The sequence below is a fragment of the Gobio gobio genome (assembly GCF_949357685.1).
Source record: "Gobio gobio genome assembly, chromosome: 8".
Lineage (NCBI taxonomy): Eukaryota > Metazoa > Chordata > Actinopteri > Cypriniformes > Gobionidae > Gobio > Gobio gobio.
The window spans coordinates 33,463,371-33,487,035 of NC_137114.1; the positions used below are offsets into that span (position 1 = coordinate 33,463,371).

General features: G+C 38.4%; 1 protein-coding gene across 1 annotated transcript; it reads right to left on the bottom strand.

Annotated features, from left to right (window-relative positions):
• Positions 1 to 966: 966 nt before the first annotated feature.
• On the bottom strand, positions 967 to 23,402 carry oafa (OAF homolog a). The gene is made up of 4 exons (XM_079823802.1): positions 22,693 to 23,402; positions 4,232 to 4,366; positions 3,741 to 3,921; positions 967 to 2,685 (listed from the first exon to the last, which is right to left on the bottom strand). The coding sequence occupies exons 1-4, from the start codon at positions 22,921 to 22,923 to the stop codon at positions 2,417 to 2,419; spliced, it is 816 nt and encodes a 271-aa protein (XP_079679928.1). The 5' UTR covers positions 22,924 to 23,402; the 3' UTR covers positions 967 to 2,416.
• Between the last annotated feature and the right edge of the window lie 263 nt (positions 23,403 to 23,665).

Here is a 23,665-nt window from a genome sequence, read left to right on the forward strand (position 1 = left end):
GGAAATGAACGAAACTGCCGTTGTCAGGTCCGCACAAAAACACGAAGCCGTCGCTAAAATCAGAGCCGTTGAAAAACAGCATTGGATTTGATTCAAACAGTGTTTCTATCGTTTTTATGAAGTGGCTGCCGCTGATACAAAATTTCCAGTTGTTATAATAGATATATAATAACAACAATGGATCTAGTTAAATATATATTTTGGCGGTAACTATGGTTACTTTGATCTTAAAGGGATAGTTCACCCAAAAATGAAAATGTTGCCAGGCAGTTGACTTCCATATTATTTCTTCCCCAAGTCAATGGTGGGTGCCGTCAACTGTCTGATACCAACATTCTTCAAAATATCTTCTTTTGTGTTCAACAGAAGAAAGAAACTCATACAGGTTGAGGGTGAGTAAATTATGAAATTTTCATTTTTGGGTGAACAATCCCTTTAAACACTAGAGGGCTTCAGTTATCATTTTCTAAGGGATACAAAATATCTTAAAATTATTTATAATACATTACATTGTATATAAATAATTTAACAAGTCTGCAAAAACAAACTTTTCAAAAATTATATAGTTATTATAATAGTATAATCTATATAATGATATATTATTTACAGATCATATATAGCCTACAGATTATCATTGTACAGATCAGTGAGTGCAACATGTAACAAGCGCATAACAATTTGAACTCTAAATCAGTAAATATACTGAACTCTAAGTAAAACCAAACAAAAATGACAAATTATCTAAAACAAATACATTTTCTTATAGTCACCAAGGCTGCATTTTTTAGTTTAAAAATACAGTAGAAACAGCAATATTGTGAAATATTACATTAATATAATTAGCAGCCATTACTCCAGTCTTCAGCGTCACATGATCCTTCAGAAATCAAAGGACATTGCAGGCAGTTCTGCGGATCGTGCATTTAAAAACCTTTTTTTTTTCTAACAGTTAAAAAGTGACAGGTTATATGACGCTTTTCTGAAGGAGCTTTTATTTAAAATTACTTCATATTATGTTCATATTCAGTTTCATAGGAAAATAGTTTTGATACTTTATTCATAAACAGCTTTATCCTCAAAAAGAATCAGCAAACACTGAAATCACCAAGGCACTTGTATCCCAGACAACAGCTGTCAGTTGGGGAGGTGTAATCTCAAACAACACTTTTAACATAACACTTAAACTCTTTGAAAAAACAAAAACAATTAAATAAATCAGTATAAACATTTTAGTACCATAAACTACAAAACGAGTCCAATGTGTATGTTATATGTGAACATTCGCATAGTAAGAGAGGCGAGTCGTGGGTTGAAGGTGAATGTAGTGAAATGTGAAACGATAACCGTTTCTCTTCTTCATGATTAGAGCTTAGTGTGTGGATTTGGTCCTATTGAATGCAGAAGTCATTTCTGAAGCGTAGAAATCTTCTAGGACATTTGATACCACACAAAAGGATGTGAATCCACATTTGTGATGATTTCACAGCTCTGCTGATGTACTGAGGTCATATTGATAGGAGGCGCCTGAGTGACAGTAATGTTGCATAACCAGAAGATGGCAGTGTTGGATGCACAGCAGCAACTGTCTAAACAGTTTTCATCGGTTTTCTCGTCTTTCTCTCTCGGTTTTATCAGAACATACACTTACTTTGGTTTCCCATGTTACTTTTGCAGTGTTGACTGCTCCTAACTTGCATCCATACTTCAAACTATAAGTTAATATTGATCCAACTGGACCTTAAATGATACTGTTGTGCAATGCGATGAAGACAAGTCCATCCTTATGAAGATGAAAACACACACTCCCAAAGAATCCCAAATTGTTGCCAGCATTAAGACTAGAGGTGAGAAAATTCACGTTTGAATCAATTGGCGAGTGACTCAATAGCGTTTTCTGTCTGTACCAACATTAAGGCATGTCTACGTCCACCATAAACTTAATACAGTGCTTTAAATCGAAGTCAAAATACAGAACTTAAAAAAAACAAAACAATTAAAGGCATTTTCTCTGAGCATGTGTGCTGTGCTTAAGTGTCTTCAATCATTTCCCACTGCAAAATAAATAATACCAGCTTCAGAAAAAAATTAAATTGGCAACCTGACAAGATCCAGCTAATTTTAAGATTACATCTTGTTATACGCTGACTAATTCACAGGTCGCTCCCTTGGGTCTGCATGTCAAGACTCAGAAAATACTCATTCCACAGTGCTGGTAAGAGCTTTAAAACTACCGACCAGCTTAAATGCACGGTCGACAGCTCAAAGATGTGGCCAACTGCTCTGGAAAAACAAAATTAGAGCACTGGTGCTGCTCAAATCACACTCCATCCACACCCATCGAACTGCTCTGAAGGTCTGAAGAGTCTGAAGGCTCGGAGGTGAACGAAACCAGTGGTGAAGGTCACATTAAATGTTTCTAGGTCTCTTCCTCCCACAGGCACAGCTGTTTGTGTGGTACATAGTAAGTAAATTGGTAGCCTTTGCTGCAGCTTTTGATGCCACATTTATACGGGCTGCCCCTGCTGGAGACGTCCCTGTTGCGACAGTACTTCAGCAGGCAGGGGTACCATTCCAGTCTGAGGTTGTAGCTACAGGAGCAAGGCTGCCACAGGTCCTTCACTGTCCCACAGCTCTGCAGACCTGGCACCTCCACTACTTGAGGCTCGAACATGGAACCCTCGACGCCTGAAGAATCGGAAAAATCATTTATTATAGTTAACGATCATTAGGCATCCAGTTATGTAGGTCAGTGAGGTGTTCCAGTTAAAACAGTAATGCATCTGTACTAGGTCAAACTACATTAAATTAGATTTACTATAGATCCTTCTCCCCAAAATATTCACATTTGATGTGGAAAAGGTTTAACATGATATTTCAAGAGTCTATACTTAACCCAATCAAATAACGAAACAATGAATTAGTATGTAAATATTTTACTTAAACATTTAGACGGGGAACTGATATTTATAGGCATACATACAGTACACACACACACACACAAATAACATTAATATAGAGACATATATTTGCAATATATTTATTTATAACTTTGTTTTATAATAAAATGAAGAATTTAATCGATAGAAATACTTTAAAGATTGTAAATTCAATAACTTTATGGTAGTCTTTTATGGTAATTGTTTTAGTTAATTTCAACATTTACTAATACATTACTAAAATGTAAAATAAAATTAAAACTGTACCTTTAATAAAACTAAGCTTTAATGGACCCAACCTAACATGAACTTACAATGAAAGTTGTATTTTTATTAACTAACATTAGCATTAATAGCATTATATAATTAATATAATATAATTAATATATAATAAAATATAATATAATTAATATATAATAAAATATAATATAATTAATATAATAATTATATTTATTATAATATAATATAATATAATATAATATAATATAATTAATATAATATAATTTAATATAATTTAATATAATTTAATATAATTTAATATAATTTAATATAATTTAATATAATTTAATATAATTTAATATAATTTAATATAATTTAATATAATATAATATAATATAATATAATATAATATAATATAATATATGCAATGTACCATATGCAGTTCAAGTGAAATGGATTTTGCTGACTATTATTTAATACATCAGGCTTTAGAGGGTTAATATGTGAAGAACACTATGTCAGTGTTATATTTAAGTGTGCTGGGTTTGGTAGGGTGTAATTAAGGGACTCAGTAAGCATGCTTGCCTCTGTCCAGCCAGTGTCTGACATCAGCCTCACGCGTGTACACGGCCTCCCGGGCCACACTGCACATGTTGTGGATGTGGGCGCTCAGTTGCCACGTCCGTGTCAAATTGACCGCTACGTTCATGCTCAGCATCTCCGTGCTTCTCTTCTCTTCCGCTGTGCGAATGGCCTGGGGATTTTTCTGCAAAATATAAAAAAGATTTTTAGTATTACTATAGTTATTCTTCAAAACTACATGTTTCCAGTCTTTTATCACACATTTCACACATTTAGGACCTTGGACGCCCTCCCAGGAACTACTCATCAAAGGCCTTTTACAGCCTTTTTCCTCTGAGATCTCAAATTTAAAACATCACACTCCTACGCAACACAGTTCATGAGCTCAACTCTAACACCCCGGATCTGTTCCCCAACTGCCAACATTTCCACCCCGATGACTTCTCCCTGCCCCGTCATCAGCCACCGAGGGAGCCTGGGAGCAACAGACTGACCTGTCGCAGTCTGGCCATGGACTCGCTGGGGATGATCTCATTGTGGTTGAGCCGTGTGATGAAGCAAAGCGCCTGGTACTGGCTCTGCCCTCTCTCCAGTTCTCCCAGGATCAGCGCCCGGAAGATCTTCACATTCTGAGAAGGAAAAACATGCAGTCATCATTAAATTGTGCCACTCCTTAAGAAATTGTGATCATGATTTCTGCTTCTCTCGATTATTATAGCATAATTCTCTGCGTTATTTGTGATCTCAACTATATTGTTTGTGATTGTGGTTGTTGAATAAATACACTTACACAACCTCTGTGCTACAATACAAATCATTTTTTATTGTTTTAATATTAAAAACACTGACATATTTTGGAATTATTGTAATTAACATTAGGAATTTCATAATGTAGCGAGATATGCAAAAATAACTTTGCATATGGGTTAACATTTTCTTAATTTGTGCTTGTTGTGCTTATAACCAATTCTAATTATTAGAGATGCACTGATATATCTGCCACTAATTGGTATTGGCTGATAAAAGCAAGTATGTTCACATTTGGCCATTTTTAAAACAGCCAAAGATCAGGGCCGATTATATCCTGCCAATCAAAAGGGGGCGGAAAAATGTGATCAGCCTGCAACTCATGTGTGTGAAAATCTCTTATGGTGAATTTAGGGCAAGTTAATGCAACAATAACACATTAACAGTAAAAAAAAAAAAAAAGCAACACAAAAGCAGGTTCTATATGACCCTATCAATCACCCGTAGTTCAAGCCAGGGTTGCCAGGACCAGTTTTTCCCTACACCAGAGCCCGTCTACGGAGAGCCTGCCCACTCCCTATTAAGCCCTGTTGTACAGAATTTTGGTTGTAGTACCACCAGAGTTCCACTGGGGGCGATCGCCATGAGTGCAAAATGAATGGAAGTCAATGGGGCTTGACGGCTAAATTTGTCTCTTTCACCCGATTGCCGTTGAGAAATCTCAGAAATGATTGTAGATTTTGCAAGTTCAACATGGGTTTTAGGTCGAAAGTTGAATGAACGAGTACTTATGTCCTTTTGATTTCTTACAGGTTGAGTTGTTGTTGTCCATAACACGCTAGCATTCTGCTAATGAACGCTGATTGGTCAGTGAAGGACTGATTACGACCAGAGATCCCGCTTGATGGCATCGTGTCATCTGAAGCGGGACCAGAAACAAACAAAACAAAAACTCTTCTAGCACGTGTATTTACCTGTGTCAGCTGTGTTGTCGATGCCTCGAGAGAAAAGAAAGTGCAGAGCGCGAAAGCACCAGAGCGACTGAAGGATTGCCGTTAAGCAGTATCTCTGGTCGTACATGTGTATGACGTCATTGACACTTTAAAAGACTTTTTAAAGCAAATAAGTGACTCTAAAAAATCTAACACCCAGCAATGTGTAATTTATTTGCATTTCCTTTCGAATACAACATTCAAATTACTAGATAAAAAATTATATCCTGAGAAAAGTGGATTTTTATTGGTATAGCGCCATAGACCTCCATTCATTCTGCACTCGTCCTGTGAGCGCCCTCATATGGAATCAGAGAGGAACTGCAACCAGTTCAGAAGCCGGAAGTTCAGTGAGAGTGAAACTTCTCGCCATATTAGACATTCTCTGCCTACACCAAACATTATTTGTAGCGCGCCTCCCATTCAATGATCGCAAACAGCTTCGTGCTTTGTTACTTCTGGTAAGAAACGAAGTCTCAGCTTTTCAAATTTTCCATTTTATCACGAAATTCAAACAATAAATGGCATTTTTTGATGCTCCTAAATGTGCTGTGACAGATCGCTGTAGCGCCTCAGTTCAAGCGGTAGCGCGTGTCTTTTCTTCCACTTTAATTCAAGCTATTGCACGAAAAACATGCATGAACATCAAAAGGTATGTTGAAAAATATAGTATAACTTACTGAAATAAATCATGTCTCATGTAATCGCTCAATAAGTGTTTCAACCGCTGAAAGATGTTAATAAAACAGCTTGTGAACATTATGTAACCTAATGTTGCATTTACCTCAGGAAAGTTATCCAATGTTCACAGTTTGTTAGTTAGCTATGAAAAAAAAACACGAGAGGAGCGCATTTACATTTACGATATATGCATGTTTGAATAAATCTGCCATAAGGAAAAGTGTTTAGGAAAACTACCTTATGTGCTACTGAGTTGCATACAAACGTTTCAGTTGTTTTTATTTAAGTGTAATTATTACATCTGAAAATAAATAGCAGCTGGATAATAGTGGTTCATTTTACCCTCTAATATTATAGTAATGTACCAATTGAGAGGGTTCCCTATATAGTTTGCAGCATTATTTGGGATCTCATTTTGAATAATCGGCTATCGTATCGGCAGAGAAATTTAGTATCAGTGTGTGGTGCATCTCTAATAATTATAAAAGAAATGATAAAAAACACATTTCTCTAATGAAAACAATTGTGATTAATGACAATATAATAAACTGCACTGTTTATTATAAACTATTTGTCTGTGCACATAATTGTTAAAAAAAATGTATAGGGCTGCCACTAACGACTAATTTATTGAATAATCTATCGACTAATCCAATAATTTTCAACAATTTTACTTAAAAACATTTAATTTAACTTGCAACGGTGGCCTTCAGTAGTGTACTATAAAAAAAAGTATAAATGTAAACAAACCCTTGACAAAATGTAAAACTAAAAAAGAGTGGAAATGTGAAAAGGTAAAAATTTGTAAACCAACATAACAAAAAAAGAGAATATTGGCAAATACTTTTTATATAGAATAGTGTTGTCACGATACCAAAATTATGACTACGATACCATATTAAAATACCTCAATACCGATAAATTACTGAATCGATAACATGGCAAAAAACAGTAAAAGTAATTGAATAATATGACAGAACTTACTATTCATTGTTTTAGGGTTTTAAAACCCTAAAAACTCACTTGGCCGGCATGTTCCTGCCAGGTTCCTGCCCTGCCCTACTTCACACAGAATATTCGGTCCGGCCCTTTAAGAGCTGCACAGACCAAATTCATTGTAACACACGATTTCTCATTCAACTCTGTATACGTTCACTAAAGACATATCCGACTGCGTTTACCCGATTACTTGTTACTCGTGGGACTCGTGCATTTTTACAGATTTTTTACCATTCAAACCCAATAATCCACGAAACTGGCGTCACGATCTGTCTGAGTGAAAGGCATGTGTGCGGCAGCGCGCGAACACGTCCCGGGCCGCGCCGCACTTTTCTGTTGCTTACTTTATCCTGAGCTGCGCGTATATATTTGACTGTTCTGCTTCCATTATTTAGTGAACGGTGGAAGCAGAGCTCACACACACTTCCTCACTTCCTCACTGCTGTCACACATCGGTACACAATAAGAAATACTGCTCTTATTAGAGTGCTGTCAAAGTACCGGTAATAATACAATTTCATATCGTACCCAACTTACCCAGTCGACTAAAAATATTGACGTCGACTAATTAACAGCGTCAACGCAGTCGATTGTATCGACCAATCACGACAGGCCTACAAATGTATGTGTCCTCCCTCTTGTAGTGATATCGCTTCTCTAATGAAGCGTTTACTGGCGCGAGGACGGGACAACCTGTCAATCACATGAGATCACAGCAGCAGCAAACCACAACCATCCATTCAATTCCCCATGGACAAAATTCAAGTGGCGCCTTACATTTTTTCTTGTCCAAGAAGCCGTTTCCCTTGGATATACATAACAATAGGGAAGAAAAAAATAATTGCAACTGCCATTTCAGGCCAACTTTAACCATTATTGTGCAGCCCAATCAAATACCCATCCATTTAGTCTCCTAAATTTTGGCTCCTAAATTTGAGCTTTTTAGCATTTGAAAGTCAGCCGTCGACCTTCAAGCTGACAGTCAGACCCTTATTACAACATTTTATAGTGTTTCAGCCGAGAACAACAGAGAGACACTGTATATTTCAGCACATCACGGAGTTGCTGTTAGCAACCAGACCAAATATCTGGCAGCGCCACAGTGCCCATAAAGACTTCCATGTAAAGGTATTATGGGAAACCCCAGAGAGGAGAGCAAGGCCACAGACCTGTGTTCCCATTCATCAGCTTCTCCTTGCTCTGGCATCCTCATGACTCTGCCAGCAGACAACACACACAGACACATTCTCTTCACTCCCTCCTCCTCTTGTTTTTCACAGTAAGGTCTCGAGCACCAAGTCGACAGAAGGGAGCAAGCTTTCAGGGTTTCATTCGCAAAGTAGGAGGTTTTCCCAGACAATCCAAATAAACAAGCCAAAGCTGTCTTTGTTTGCTCTGGAGCTCTCATCTCATTCTCTTTCTAGAACCTTCCATCTGGTTTGCAGAGTTGGTCAACCCCCAAACTCATGGAGCTGCAGTCTCACTGAGCCTGTGACAGATTCATTTCACATTCCAAGAATCATTCACCTCCTATAATATTCTACTTGAATGGCAATGCTCTCTTATTTGTATTGTTTTCCCTGAGGAGGTCAATACAGCTCCGCAGACAAACTTTGGCCTTGACCACACCAACACTTTTTTGTTTGAAAAAGCATACATTTGTCTACCCATTTTGGCCTTCCGTCCACACCGAGATGGCTCTCCCAAGTGGATAAATTTGAGAACGCAGTTCACATTGTAGTGTGAACTGTGAAAACAGAAGCTTTCAAAAACTATGACACATTTAGTCATGTGACGCATATAGTACCAATAGATATTGGTTTATACCCAGTATTGAGCCTGTTATGTGCTATTCACTTCCATACTGCTGCTAAAGATATGTTACTTTGTACACACTTCATAGACCGGTCCTTTTGTCCAATTGCTGTCCTGTGGTAAAACATGAGGGCATTTGCGTTTTAGACCAAATATAATGGTGATTTGAGTGCGACCTGAGAGCATCAGTGAATAGTTAGATATTTATAGATTTTGCTAGATAAAATCATCCTGCCAGAAGAATCGCATGAGAACTTGATTATGTCTGTTCCACCTGTATCATCTCAGAGAGATTTTATGAGTTTTTAAGCATGCGCAGTAAGGTGAATTTAGCGTTTTTACAGACGTTTCAGTGTGAATAAGAAACTTTTGGAAAATGATTGAAAACTGAGAAAGTTTTGAACTGAAAATGCCATTTTCAAATGTAGATGTATCCTTTGTGATTTCCTTCCAATCCAAATTAAATAACTTTTCTTGCATAAACTTACGTAAACATTTAAGAACAAACTACCTGTTTTTTAGTGGAGTGCCATTTAAAAAATATAATAAAGACATAAATGATCAATATAATATTTAAATATTATTTATAATATTTAAAAAAGTATAAATAAATCACTTTACAAATTGACAAATAAATAGAGAACATTTGGGGCAGTACAACTCTGACCATGTCAATTTTAATAATATTTCACAATATTACGGTTATTTACAATATTACAATAAACTATTTTTGATCAAAGTAAATATTTGTGCAAGAGACATTTTTCAAAAATAAAAAAATCAGTACAGAAACAAAGGTAGTCCAAGGCACTCGATGGGTGTGTTGAAAAAGTAAAAAGCCTTTATTTTTTCATGGCTTAAACATTTAAAATTTGGTGACAGGAACACCTACGCGTTGCGGCTTTACATGCCTTCGTCAGGGTGTGTGACGAAGGCATGTAAAGCCGCAACGCGTAGGTGTACCTGTCACCAAATTTTAAATGTTTAAGCCATGAAAAAATAAAGGCTTTTTAACTTTTTCAACACACCCATCGAGTGCCTTGGACTACCTTTGTTTCTGAACTTAATTATCCCATACAACCAAAGAGCACCGAGACTTTACACCCTGTGCAGCACTTCTTGCATTCCTTGCTTTGATAAAAAAATCAGTAGTTTCTTTTCCCAGTGCTTCACCTCATTTATTTTTCCCATTGTCAAATCTTCAATATGGATCAAGACTTTTCTAGGAAAAGTAACAGTAAGTGGTTAAAGGACTACCTACTAGCATCTCTTATTTACATTACATTACATTTACATAGACACTATACAAAATGAAGAATTATAAGTAATTATTATAGACCACTGGACTGAGCAGTGGAGATGTCTTCTCTGGAGTGACCAATCACACTTCTCTGTCTGGCAATCTGATGGATGAGTCTGGGTTTGCTAGTTGCCAGGAGAACGGTACTTGCCTGACTGCATTGTGCCAAGTGTAAAGTTTGGTGGAGGAGGGATTATGGTGTGGGGTTGTTTTTCAGGGGTTGGACTTGGCCCCTTAGTTCCAGTGAAAGGAATTATAGAATAATAAGTACACAGATCCCAATCTATGACTATGAATCAGTACATGTAATGACTTAAAACTATATTGCGAAAGAACTGTTCTGCATGGAGGCTCTTCGGAGGATGAAGCAGCAGGAACGCAATTAAACTGACGGAGGAGGCAGACCTGGTGGAATTACCGCATGGGTGACAGAACAATCAGCAAACACAAGAGGGGGGGAGTGAGCAGGCAGTTGTTATTTTAAGCGCCAGCACTAGAAGGACCTCCCAGCAGGCAGAAAGGTGGTTTGGTTTAAGGAATGGAGAGAGGGGTTGGTGGGGTGAGGAAGGGGGACTGCTCTAGGCACTCAATTTAATTACAGGGAAGTGTTGGCGTAACTGCTTTGCAAACACCTTGATGACAACAGGGAGAAACCCTGCAAGCTGAAACTGCACAGGTAAAGCACTCACATCTGCTGATGCAAGCCGACCCGATATCAGTAGCTCAATCATTGATTTCTCTTTACAACTATCCTTTATCTTCTTTGCTCTGCAATTTCCTCTTTCCTTATCTGAGGCGAGCATCTCTTTTGCTTTCCTCCAGGGTCCTGTTACAATTCTCTGTTTGACCCCCTCCATGCAGGAACATGTCTAAGCTGGGATAGTGAGTAAATACTTCAGTCAGGTAGATCCTCAGCTAAGTTCTTCATTCGTTACCCTCCAACCTTGCGCAGGTCCGCCAAATGACCAGATTAGAGACTAAACATAAATCTCGGTGCAGAAGAGTTTATTTTGACAGTCCTGAAGAAATATATATTCAGTCAAAGCAAATATTAGCTTCTGCTCCTGCTTCCGGCTGCAGGATCACGGAGTGTTTGTTTGGACTATGCAGTTGACGTCTGACAGTGGCATCATCACAAAGTTTGGCACTGCTTTCACAGTCAGCTCTAAATTTTGTTTATGCCAGACATACATTTACGTCAGACATACAATGTTAAGAACAATAAAGTCATAGATGAAAGGTTGGCTGAACCAATGATTATTTCAGAAATAACATCCTTTTGTGTCCCCCAGAATAAAGTCAAAACAGGTTTGGAGTACATAATGAATTTATGTCGCTTTAATATAACTAAAGCCAAGTGGACACTAAAAAAATCGTCAGAAGCTTAAGCGATCACTGCTTGGATCGGAATTTGTGATAGTTTATATAACACTAACACCAATTTTGTTCGTTTGTCTCTCTTATACCTCTCTAGAGGCAAGCAGCTATGAAAGAAGAGAGAAAATGAATGTTTGTTAATTCTGCCACACTAATATGCAGAGACGTTGATGAATGATTTTAAAAACCATGTCAATTAAATGCTTTTTGTTCTGCCACAATAAAGATGCTTGCAAGTGCTTTCTATTGTAACAACTGGCATGAATAATGTCTACCCAAGAGGCCTTAAGAGGAATTTCTTAAGATCTCTGTTTACAATATGATGCACATGTTGTCATTAAAAAACTTTGTACTGCACAAAACACGAATTACACAAGAGAAATGAGAAAACTAAATGTTGTGTAAAACAAGAGGGCATCTACTTTTCACATTACATGCATTATTAATATAAGCATTACCATATGAGTTGAAATCTGCTGAAGGGTAATAATGGAACAACAAAGTAATTTTTCACGATTTACAACAGGATCTGCATTTTGATGGGTTTAAATAAAAGATTTTTGGTATAAGACACTAAAACAACTTTGTGCATCAAAACCACTCCTTTCCTGGTAAAATAATTGACTTGATTTTAAAAAGTCAACAAACTTGCGAAAGCTAAATGTAAAATTTTGGGCAAGCCTCTGAATAACATGACATTTATTTAATCCACAAAATAAACTTCATTCCGTGAAATAAGTATAATGAACTATGCAAAAAAGAATTTAGAAAGTCTCATAGTTCACCCCTCTGGCACATTATCACGTCCATCAAAAACTTGGGCTGGCTGTCAGTTGGAATATTAGAACTTCAAAAAAAAAAAACATTGACATACCACACTCATTGGCGTCACTTCACTGAATACTTGCCAGCTAAAAAAAAAAAATCCATCTATTTTGAAATCCACATCATTTGAATATCACCACATCTATGTGATGTCTGTCAGAAAATAACCTGCACAATGCACTACTATTTACGAGTAGCAGAGGTCCAGCGAGTATACGCATTTTCTGGAAAACCCACACTATCGTATGTTTTGAATGTGTCAACACTTTCTGAGCGGAGGGAGAAAATGGCAGCCTGAGCGGCTCCAACTTGCTGTCTGTCAGAGAAGATAACATGCATAATACATAACGCACGCGAATATAAATTTGTTCTTGTTCTTCATTCGAAATTTAAATTGGAATGCTCAGGGAACTGAGTGAAACATTTCACACTACATGCGAAAGAGAATAAACGGCAATCCAATTTTTTTTTTTTTTACTTTGCCGAGTTAATGAACATCGTTCAAGTCACGTGTTGCTTTTGACAGACATTTTTTAATGTACAAACTAAGCATACTGATTTGAATATTTCCAATAATTTTCTATTCTTGACTGATCTTTTTTTCTTCATAATTTCGGCAATAGATGATCTGCTAAATGGGTGATCTTGAGAGGAGTCCCTGTAGTCATCCAATTTGACTCTCTGCTGATGTAATTTATTAAACTTGACAAGTGATTTTTATCACATGTAGTTTGATAAATATCTTCTCATTTTAAAAGATTAAGGCTATTACCAAAGTTTTATACAATGTTTAATTTTCCAATAACAGATGATACATTTTTACATGATTTGATACATTCAATTACCCTGAACAGATTTTGACTTGTATTCAAAATGAGGGTAAACTACAGACAGATCTATGGATTAATTTAATTTGATGAAAGATAGGTCCTACTCCAAATTCCACAACAATTCCCCTAAGGCACAGAACATGCATGTGTATGTGAATGCAAGATTTCACACATCATATATTTGAAAATCTGTCTTAATGCAAATCATAATGTTCTATAATAGTGGGTGATAAACGCTTGTCTTTTCATCAGTCAGTTTTCTGAAGGCGCAATCATTTAGTGAATACAATAGCACACATTCAACTGTTGACATGTTTATAGCTGCTACCTGAGTCACAACACATCTGTATTAATGGCAAAGGCATTTGAAGGTAACTTTAAAGCTCCCTTGATAACTTTTTACTACCACACAAGTATGTACAACCGCATGATCGCCAATCATTGGTGTGTGTAAAGCCTTCCTGGCCATAGTCATTTATTCATGTCGTTCCAAACCTGTTTGACATACATATATATATATATATATATATAAAAACTGCACTCTCTTAAGCATAGCATGGCATTTATTTACCAATTTTTGGGGCTAGGAGCCTTTGTCAAGGTATCATATATATATATATATATATATATATATATATATATATATATATATATATATATATATATATATATATATATATGTAAATGCCATGCTATGCTTAAGAGAGTGCAGTTTTTCTCTTTTAATTCAAGTTTTTTTCCTCAACTTGCACCTCAAAAAGGTGTGCGTCTGCTTTGCCTTACCTGAATTTTTATGTTGAACACAAAAGAGAAGTTGTTTTGGACCCCATTGTCATTTTCATAGTATGGACAAAACCAGTTGAAACATTCTTCAAAATATCTTCTTTGTTGTTCCACAGAAGAAAGTAAGTCATACAGGTTTGGAACAACATGGGGGATGAGACAAGTGGTGACAATTGTAATTTTTTGGTGACATTTCCCTTAAGCCAAGTCAAAGACTAAAGTAATCAAGGCTGAGTCAGAATACAGGTATGCAAGCTTTGAAACTTCCCTTGTGAAACAAAATTCCAGATTGGCAAGACTTCAAAGATTCAATAGTTATGAAGTAAATATAACCAAACACCCCGAGCAGTTAAGGGTAACTGGGGGAAAGATTCAAGATAAATACAAACAAATAAGGCGCACAGATATGACCCAGAAGAAACTGATATGCAGAATGTTTATGTGGTTCCTCTTCAAGGAGAAATGCTATTGTCTAGAATTTCAGTTAAACTGGATTACAGCGCCTTATGTGACGGCAGAGATGTTTAATTGGTTTAAGAAGGCTGGTGAAAAGGCACAGGTGCATGCCAGCATTTAACCTTTCGCTCTGATGAACAGCAACCTCGGACAAAAGACAGAGCGTGGGAGAAATGCCTGAGTTGTGGTGGTTAAATACAAGAGGAATTTGAGGTCTTGCGCACTTAAAAACACAACATGCATTGCAGTAAATAAAAGTCAACGAAGAAGGAACCAAGCAATTCTGCTTTGGTAGCATCTTTAAGTAGATTTCCTTTGAATATGACACCAAAAACCAAACAGCACGGCAGAAATAGAGTCACTTAGCCATTATGGTAATGGAAGACCATCGCTTCCACCCGGTTGTCTCCGTGTGACCTTTGACTCCTATTTGGCATGTGGCTAACTTGAGCTCCTGTGGGACAGCAGGGACGTCTTTACCCTGTTTCAGCTGTCTGATTGTGCTTTACACTGATATAGGCTCATCTGCTCTAGTCAGATCATGGCGTTACCTCCAATGGGTTCAGTGGGCTGTCAACTTCTTCCACAACCATCTTAAAACTAACAAAACATCTGGATTTAGAACACAAACGCATATGCGTTCAATAATCAATCAAGATCTTAAAAGCTGATGCCTCTTTACAACAGTAACGGCAATATTTCAACACCCCTTACCAAGCCAAAGGTATTGCACAAGACCCAGAGGGAGACGTCAGAGCGTGGGAGAAGAAAAGACAATACCCAAACGCAGCAGGGAGGATTCATACTGTTCCTGTAAACTATAAGAGGAAGTACATCTCATTTCCAAGAAGATATGCCTCATCAAGAAATCAGAAATGCAAGGTTATACAATTTCTTTCACCGGGAAGCTGGGCTAACCCAAGGCTTGATTCATAAAGCAATGAATCAAACAGATCACAGGTTATTTATACTCCTGTGGCTGTTAAGAAATGTCACTTTGGAGGGGCTTTAAGGAAACAGCTAATACTGAACGATAAAAGGCATGTTTAACTACGCCAAACTAATTCCGGTAATATAGTGAATGAATTATGAGTAGTAAATGCTCTTCATCCACCTTCAGGGTCTAAGATAACTCATCAAGTGCCTAAAGCAAATAAAAAAAGGCTTTGGTGAGTAAATAAAATGAAGTTACCATGTAGATGCCCTGTAACTATTAGGAACTACAACAACATTACATGACTAAAGAATGATTGATGCTTCAATAGCATGATGTGAAAACAGTGACATGAGTGGTAAAATATGCACTAATAATGCCAAAAGTATTGGGACACCCCTCTAAATCATTGAATTCAAGTGTTCCAACCGCTTCCATGACCACAGGTGTATAAATGAAGCACTAGGCATGCAGACTGCTTCAACAAACATTTGTGAAAGAATGGGTCGCTCTCAGGAGCTCAGCGAATTCAAGCGTGGTACCGTGATAGGCTGCCACCTGTGCAGTAAGTCCATTCGTGAAATTTACTCATTACTAAATATTCTATGGTCAATTGTTAGTGGTATTATAACAAAGTGGAAGCAATTGGAAACAACAGCAATGGCCACATAAAAGCACAGCGGGGTCAGCACATGCTGAGGCACACAGTACACAGAAGTCACCTACATTCTGACCTCCAAACTTCATGAGGCCTTCAGATTAGCTCAAGAACAGTGCACAGAGAGCTTCATGGAATGGTTTTCTATGGCCGAGCAGCTGCATCAAAGCCTTACATCAAGTACAATGCAAAGCGTCGGATGCAGTGGTGTAACGTAGGGATGGGTTGCGATTTTCGAATATTCAATTAGTTATTTAATTATAGAATATCGAATAGTATGTGCGATTATCGTCCAAAAAAAATCCCCATGTTGTCGGTGCTGATGTGGTGCTGACGCATTCATGTAACCAGAGGCGCTGCCAATAACGCACCTAAAAGCTGCCAGTCAGCTCTCAGGGTGTTTTATACTGGACATGTTTGCTGCGGCCCGAGTCTGATTGTTCCCTCCGCCTCCGCAGTGTTGGTCTGGTTTCACACTCAACTTGAACCCTGGTGCGTTTGCGTTCATCTTACGTCATCACTAGGGATGTGACGGTGAGGAAATTTTCCCACCGGTTAATTGATGTGTGACAACACCGGTAATACCGGTAACACCGGCGGAGGCTTTTAAATCACTAATTCTATCTAAACGAAAGTAACATGCACACGACCGCTCTGAACTGAAAACGTGCCAGTGCGCACACACCGTGAAATGACAGCTCGTCTGTAAATGCATGCTCTGTGAGGCCATGGGTGCGTCTCAATCAGTTCCCTAGTTCAGTAGTCAGGGCACTGATCAAGCATTGATCAGTCTATGATTGAGATGCACGCCATGAATGAATAACAGTTCGTCCGTAAAGCCTTGTTTATACTCGACACGAGCGCGAGGGTGCGCGGGGCAAATATAAATGCGCGCAGTTAGCGTAGCGCGGAGGCTCGCACTGCGGAGCCAGGCGAAAGTAAACAATGCGCACTCTGTGCGGCCGTGCACATTTTACTTTCGGTTTTGAATTAATGAACCGGTGTTGAGTCTGGACACCGGTAACACCGGCAACACCGACTATCGTAGCAAGCCTAGTCATCACAAACGTGCACGGGCGTGATAGAAAACAGAATGCGGGTCAATATATTGGGCTTTTTTCAATTAATTTGGTGCCATTATGTGCAGCTGAGTATACGACACTTGGGTTTACCGTATGTGTATCGCTTGAAGGCGGCTTTGCTGCTTGCAAAGAGACTCTTTTGAGGAGACGTGAATTGCCATTCATTTGCTGCCCTGATTGCACTCTATGCGCGAATACACTGCAGGCTCGCTCTCGTGATCGTATCTCAGGTAAATCCTCAACACTATCATCTCTTACGTGTATGTTACCTTGACAAAGGCTACTAGCCCCAAAAATTGGTAAATAAATGCCATGCTATGCTTAAGAGTGTGCCGTTTTTCCTTCAACTTGCACCTCAAAAAGGTGTGCGTCTGCTTTGAACACAGCTCCGAGAGCAACCGAACTCCGGTTGTGTGTTCTCTGGGTCGGTACCTCAGTGCACACCAAGCTCAGTAGGTAAGCTTCCACATTAGCAATTTTTCATGCTAACCGTGCCCCATTCCGAACTAAAATGCCAGAGTAAAAACGCCCTGAGACAACAAGAATAACACATCGTCTCACGCGCACGCTGTAGACTTGTGGCATTTATCAGGTAACTTGGGGCAGGTAACTTGTCACATTACAGTCATATGTTTCAGCATGTTACAAATATATGGCTTGAGTTGATATAGCCTATTCCCTAATGAATTAAACAGTTTGTTATCCTACAGATTGAGAGCGTGAATGGTCTCTCTCCCTCGCTCTCTCTGTTTATGTTTGTAGCCTTTACACGCGTGCATGCGGGGGAGGAGTTGCGATTTTCGAATAAAAATCAAATAATTCCCAGCGATCTTCGAATATAATTTTTGCTTGAATTGCCCATCCCTAGTGTAAAGCACGCCGCCACTGGACTCTAGAGCAGTGGAGATGTCTTCTCTGGAGTGACCAATCACGCTTCTCTGTCTGGCAATCCGATGGATGAGTCTGGGTTTGCCAGTTGCCAGGAGAACAGTACTTGCCTGACTGCATTGTGCCAAGTGTAAAGTTTGGTGGAGGAGGGATTATTGTGTGGGGTTGTTTTTCAGGGGTTGGACTTGGCCCCTTAGTTCCAGTGAAAGGAACTCTTAATGCTTCAGCATACCAAGACATTTTGGACAATTTCATACTCCCAACTTTGTGGGAACAGTTTGGGGATGGCCCCTTCTTGTTCCAACATGACTACGCACAAGTGCACAAAGCAAGGTCCATAAAGACATGGATGAGCGAGTTTGGTGTGGAGGAACTTGACTGGCCTGCACAGAGTCCTGACCTCAAACCAATAGAACACCTTTGGGATGAATTATAGCGGAGACTGCAAGCGAGGCGGAGTTCTCTCGCTTTTGCCTCAGTGAAAAATGTGCCACCATAAGTTCATTCAGGATGGAAAATATGGAATACTGCTTGCAATATGGCACCAACAAAATTGAAATATGAGGAATAAAATCGTATCTTTGTGTTTTTAGCGAAAGAAAAAAAGAGTTTAATAATAATTGTCATAGTGACAAGTTAAATATATTAATATATATACATTTAAATTATAAATTTAAACTTCTTTCGCCACTGGCAAAAACTTGTAAATCTGTGTATCATTCAAACCAGTGACTGAGGAAGAAATTACCACGCTGATTACGTACACTATGCAGCTAAGGTACAAAGAAAGCAATCAAACTGATGATATGCAATATGCATATGACAATTTATGAAACATGAAGACAGTCCATTTGAGTTCACACAGGGATTTTGTAATGCAATCTGTGCTCTGCAATCAAGAGTTTTACAAAATTGCAACACAGTAAAAGACTGCTGTGCTAAAGGAAAGACTGCCATACTTGAAAGTGCAATAAAATTAAGGTTTAAAAATCAGCATATTTCAGTTTATCAGTGCTCGAAATATTTTAACACTGACACTGCTTGAATGTGTTCTGGATCAAGTGACTTGAACAGTTCAGCAGTTTGCATAACAGTGTCTGTGGGTAAACAAGGACTATTCTTTCTCAGCAGCATTCAAAGGGTCAACATCTGCCTTATTCTAGCTTGAATAAAGACATCAGCTTGTAGCAAACGGACTGCCAGAGAGGTCCTGCCTGTTGCCGACACACTTGAACATGAAAATGACCTGAACTAGTTATCAGAGACACCACACACAGTTTCCTGTATTGTAAGCAGCCTCTTTTGTGTGGTGAAAAACCCATTTTACAAGGGATTTTAAAGGAGAAATGTGCTGTTCCCGCATTCTGATAAATAAACGGACCCCTGAATTCAGCAGAGTGTAATGCAATATTTATACAGCACCAGTCATGCAATGTATTAGTTATTTTATTATAACGTAAAACAGCAAAGTCAACACAACGGGTGTGGTCTGTCATTCATATTGACATGAATCTTTTAAACATATGTCATAATGAGAGCTGTTGTTCAAGCCTATGCGGTTAAGGTCACATCCATGTCACATGTCTCAGAATTAGTGGGACATTTTGAAACAGGTTGGACTGGCCAGATTCAAGTGGGCAGGTTTAGACACTGGGATGGCATCCAAACGCACAGCACGCTGATTGAAAAACTGGGACATAAAAGAGAGACAAGTTCCCACAAGTGACAAAACGACAAATTCAAAAGCGAAACAACTTCAAAATTCCAGTGAACTTATGATGAGTTGCTAAAACCAGAGCCAACGCAACACGTTCTAGCCACAAGCAACCATAAATGATTTCCCTAAAGTTGAATGTAAAACAATAAAGTTTCCAGCTAGCTCAAACGTTATGGGCTGATAACATTTCAAAGTAAAGAGGAGGGTTGGCTTGCGTCCAAGCAGGTCACAGATATCCCAATGGAGAGATGAGCATAAAAGCAGACCGCTCTGCTCCTCGGTTGGCAGCGGATGCGAGCTGAGATGAATTCATCTTCATCACTGCTTATGCTGCCGATGGGCAGAGGCAGAGCACTGAGAAACATAATACAACTAGAAAGACAACGGAACAGTTTAAGAGAAAAGCTTGAGTTAGAGATGAAAGATTTATGTGATCACACATAGCATCTCTTCCACCAAACACTCGCCGCTGGATTGTGATGTGTTACTCTAATTCCTGCAGCACGAAACAGTCGAAGTAGGCCAAATGGTAAAAGAACCTCATACAGCCCACACTTTTTCCACACAAACTAGAAAAAAGGCCAGTCTGTTCCTCAGATTTTATGAAATTATGAAAATGCATGCTTAAAAAATGGCCACAACCACTGACATTTTTTCTTCTAGATATGCGTGATATTACCATCTCATCTGATTTACATTGAAATTTAAACTGAAATTGAACGGTAACAAAAACAACACGCTGTTATATAACTTGTGGAGACGGGTAAACTGTATCCGAGTATGGAAACATGCTTCCGCCACTGAATAAAGGAAAAAATGTAATTGCAACTTTTTTCTCAATAAACTTGTAATAGCATGTTATGAGGTCACAATTGCAGGATATAAACTGGCCATTCTTTAATAAAATTGTGAGGAAATTTTTTTTTTTATTGAGTGTACCTACCCATCGCAAAGTCACATGCCTTTTTTGATGCGCATCGAGAAATGTATTCTGTAAATGTGTTTCCATTGTAGATTATGTGCAAGTTTTCTTATCAGATATCATCTGTATGTTCATTAACAGCATATAGCTGCAAAGGTATTGCAAACTTCTTTTTAGTAAGCAATGAATGGCCATGAATATAGTGGGGCATTAAATCACATTCAGTTTCTTGTACTTTACGCGTGCAAGCGCGAGCAATACGTTTCCGCCTGCAGTTCACTTAACGGCCACCGGTGTCGCTAATAACATCTGAATTCTACATATAGTCCCTTTATAAAATATTATTAGAGACAACCGTTACATTTTAATTATGTATTAGTAATTGTTGAAATTAACATTGACTAAGAAAAGGAAAGGCTTTAGAAGCATTTCATTGTTAACTAATGTAGCAAACTACTGTTAACAAATGGAACATTTTTATTATTATATAACCAATTAAGAAATAATTAAATAAACAATAATACAATACTCATTTGCTGAATCGGTTTTAAAATATGCCAAGGTTGGCATTTCATCCATGTAAATTCCACAACAACAGAAAACTAAACCAAAGCAGCATTCACTCTGATAAATGAAAGAAATGCAGAGCTATGCTATGCCAAATCTGCCATCAAATGCCTATGTGAAAAAAAAGAAAAGATAATAAAAGAAATAAACACTACAGCTTTGGAAATCAAATCCAGAGGGTTCACTTAGCACCTGATTAGGCGGGGGCCAGAATCACCATACTTTATTCAGTAATATTCCTAATGAATGAATATTTGTCTTCCTCCATCCCTGTTAAAGCCCTTTCAGAGCAGTAAATCCAGTAAGGCAGCTGGAAGTCATCGTTCATTCAACTTTCCATAAATCCCTGAGATACAGGGGAAACACAAGATGAGAACCACATGTGAGAAGAATGGAGACAGGCCCGCCAGTGGAACTGATAAAAAGAGGAAAGGAAAAGTTCAAGCCTGTGATCCAAACCCCCACGCTGACCACGTCTGTGCAGGATCAGGGGACGTGAGGGGCTGAGGGCTGCTGACGTGACTGAACTAAGGCGGATGAGGGCAGTGACAGTGCCACCGCTAATCCTGATGGTATGATCACCAGCAGTGAAAGAATCTGACCTCAGGTCAGAAGTTCATCACTAATGTGGATGATTTAACACAGAGACACAGACTTTAACGGCACGAGTAAGGAAAAGAAACCACTTCTCAAATAACAAGTTTAAATATTTGAAGCTTTATCACTGTAGATGATCTGGTAAAAGACAAATGTAGTAAAGCTAGAAATGTAGGTAAAATGATCCAAATCTCATAGGTTTTGAAGAGATATATTGAACGCACTTTAATTTGCTTTGGATTTAAGTGTCAGACAACTAAATAAATAAATGTAACTGCTGTTTAAAATGGTTCTAGTAAAGCTAGAAATGTAGGTAAAATCACCCAAATCTAATAGGTTAAGCAGATACGTTGAATGCAATGTAATTCACTTTGGATCACAGTGCAAGTCAAATAAACAAATAAAAATGTAACTGTTTTTTGCTTGTTTTTTAACTCCAAAATCACATTCACAACTTCTAAAGTAATTTTAAGTATTTTAAGATTATATATATTGTACATATCATATTTTGATTACCAAGTTTGTCTGAAAGTACTAGAGCATTTGTCCTTCAGTGTTTCTTAATATGAAATATAATAAGACTTAGGCCTGTTAAAGTCCTCAAATGTAAAAGTTAAATGTAGGAATTGACATTCAGACATGTGCAGAAATAATTCACCCGCTGCGAATGGGGGGGGGGGGGGATCATGAAAGAAGTCCAGCAATACACTGCATTCCAGCACACGTCTGTGACAATCAGATGAAACAAACACACACATTTATCCTGGCCGCAGTTTTCAACTTACCTGTTTGAAATCGGCCACAAAAGTTATAAGAGTCCCATCTCCTTGTTTAAACTCCACAGTGATGGAGTCTCTCTCACTGTCCGCCTCCAGAAGTTCATCCGTGATCTGTCCATCGGCCAAACGAACCTTCACCTTCAGCTCAGAAGCAGACCCGTGAGTTACTGACACCGCGAGCAGGCAAACCAACACAGAAAACCGAACTGAACCCGGTGAAGTCCACCTCGCAAACATTCCAGATAATCCTAAAACTCAAACTCCGAGCTCAGAAGGAGAATCCACTGGAATAACAGTCGCTGATGCGGCTCGACTCATTCCAAGACTCTTCAGATGGACAACGCTATCTCCTCAAAACATCACAGCCGCTCCACTTTCACAACTTCATCCATATTTTTTGGAAGCTGGATACACAAATGAATTCATAAAGTCCTTTAAAACGGGTCTAGAGACTTTTCACGCTTGGTAAATACACATTTAAGAGAGCCGCGTCACACACGGATCAATCTGGTGTTTGCACTCGTCTCGCGCCTCTCATTGAGGGAACTTTGATTCGTGAGCTCTTGCCAACTCGTGCTCGTGCCACTGACGCTTGCGTTCATTCAGTACAACTGCGCTTCACGCTGACTTCAAGCTTAGTTTCTGTTTTTCTCCTCTGGAGTTTTTCCTCCCTCTCCTAGTCTTGCGGATTCGTCACTTCCTTCATTATCCAAAGTGCAGCAGTCCAACGGGCTCCCAAAGTTTCGCAGGCAGCGCTCGAAAACTCTTAAAGGCGTAGCGCCCTCCCAAATAACCGTCTAATTAATACATAACTTCTCAGATATATTATTTTATAGCACTAAACTATGTAACATATGTGATTTACATATCATATTCATTAACAAAGCAGAAAATATACTTGTATATTTATGTAGGCTTCATTTACATTATATCATTTTAGCCCCCAGCTCGCTATAAACAAGGCCTATTAAGCAACAGA

Coding starts and splice junctions, on each gene's coding strand:
- oafa (XM_079823802.1), bottom strand. CDS start 22,923: ATGTTTGCGAGGTGGACTTCACCGGGTTCAGTTCGGTTTTCTGTGTTG. Junction 4,367..22,692: donor TTGTGGCCGATTTCAAACAG/GTAAGTTGAAAA, acceptor TTTCCTTCTCAG/AATGTGAAGATCTTCCGGGC. Junction 2,686..3,740: donor CAGACACTGGCTGGACAGAG/GCAAGCATGCTT, acceptor CCGATTCTTCAG/GCGTCGAGGGTTCCATGTTC.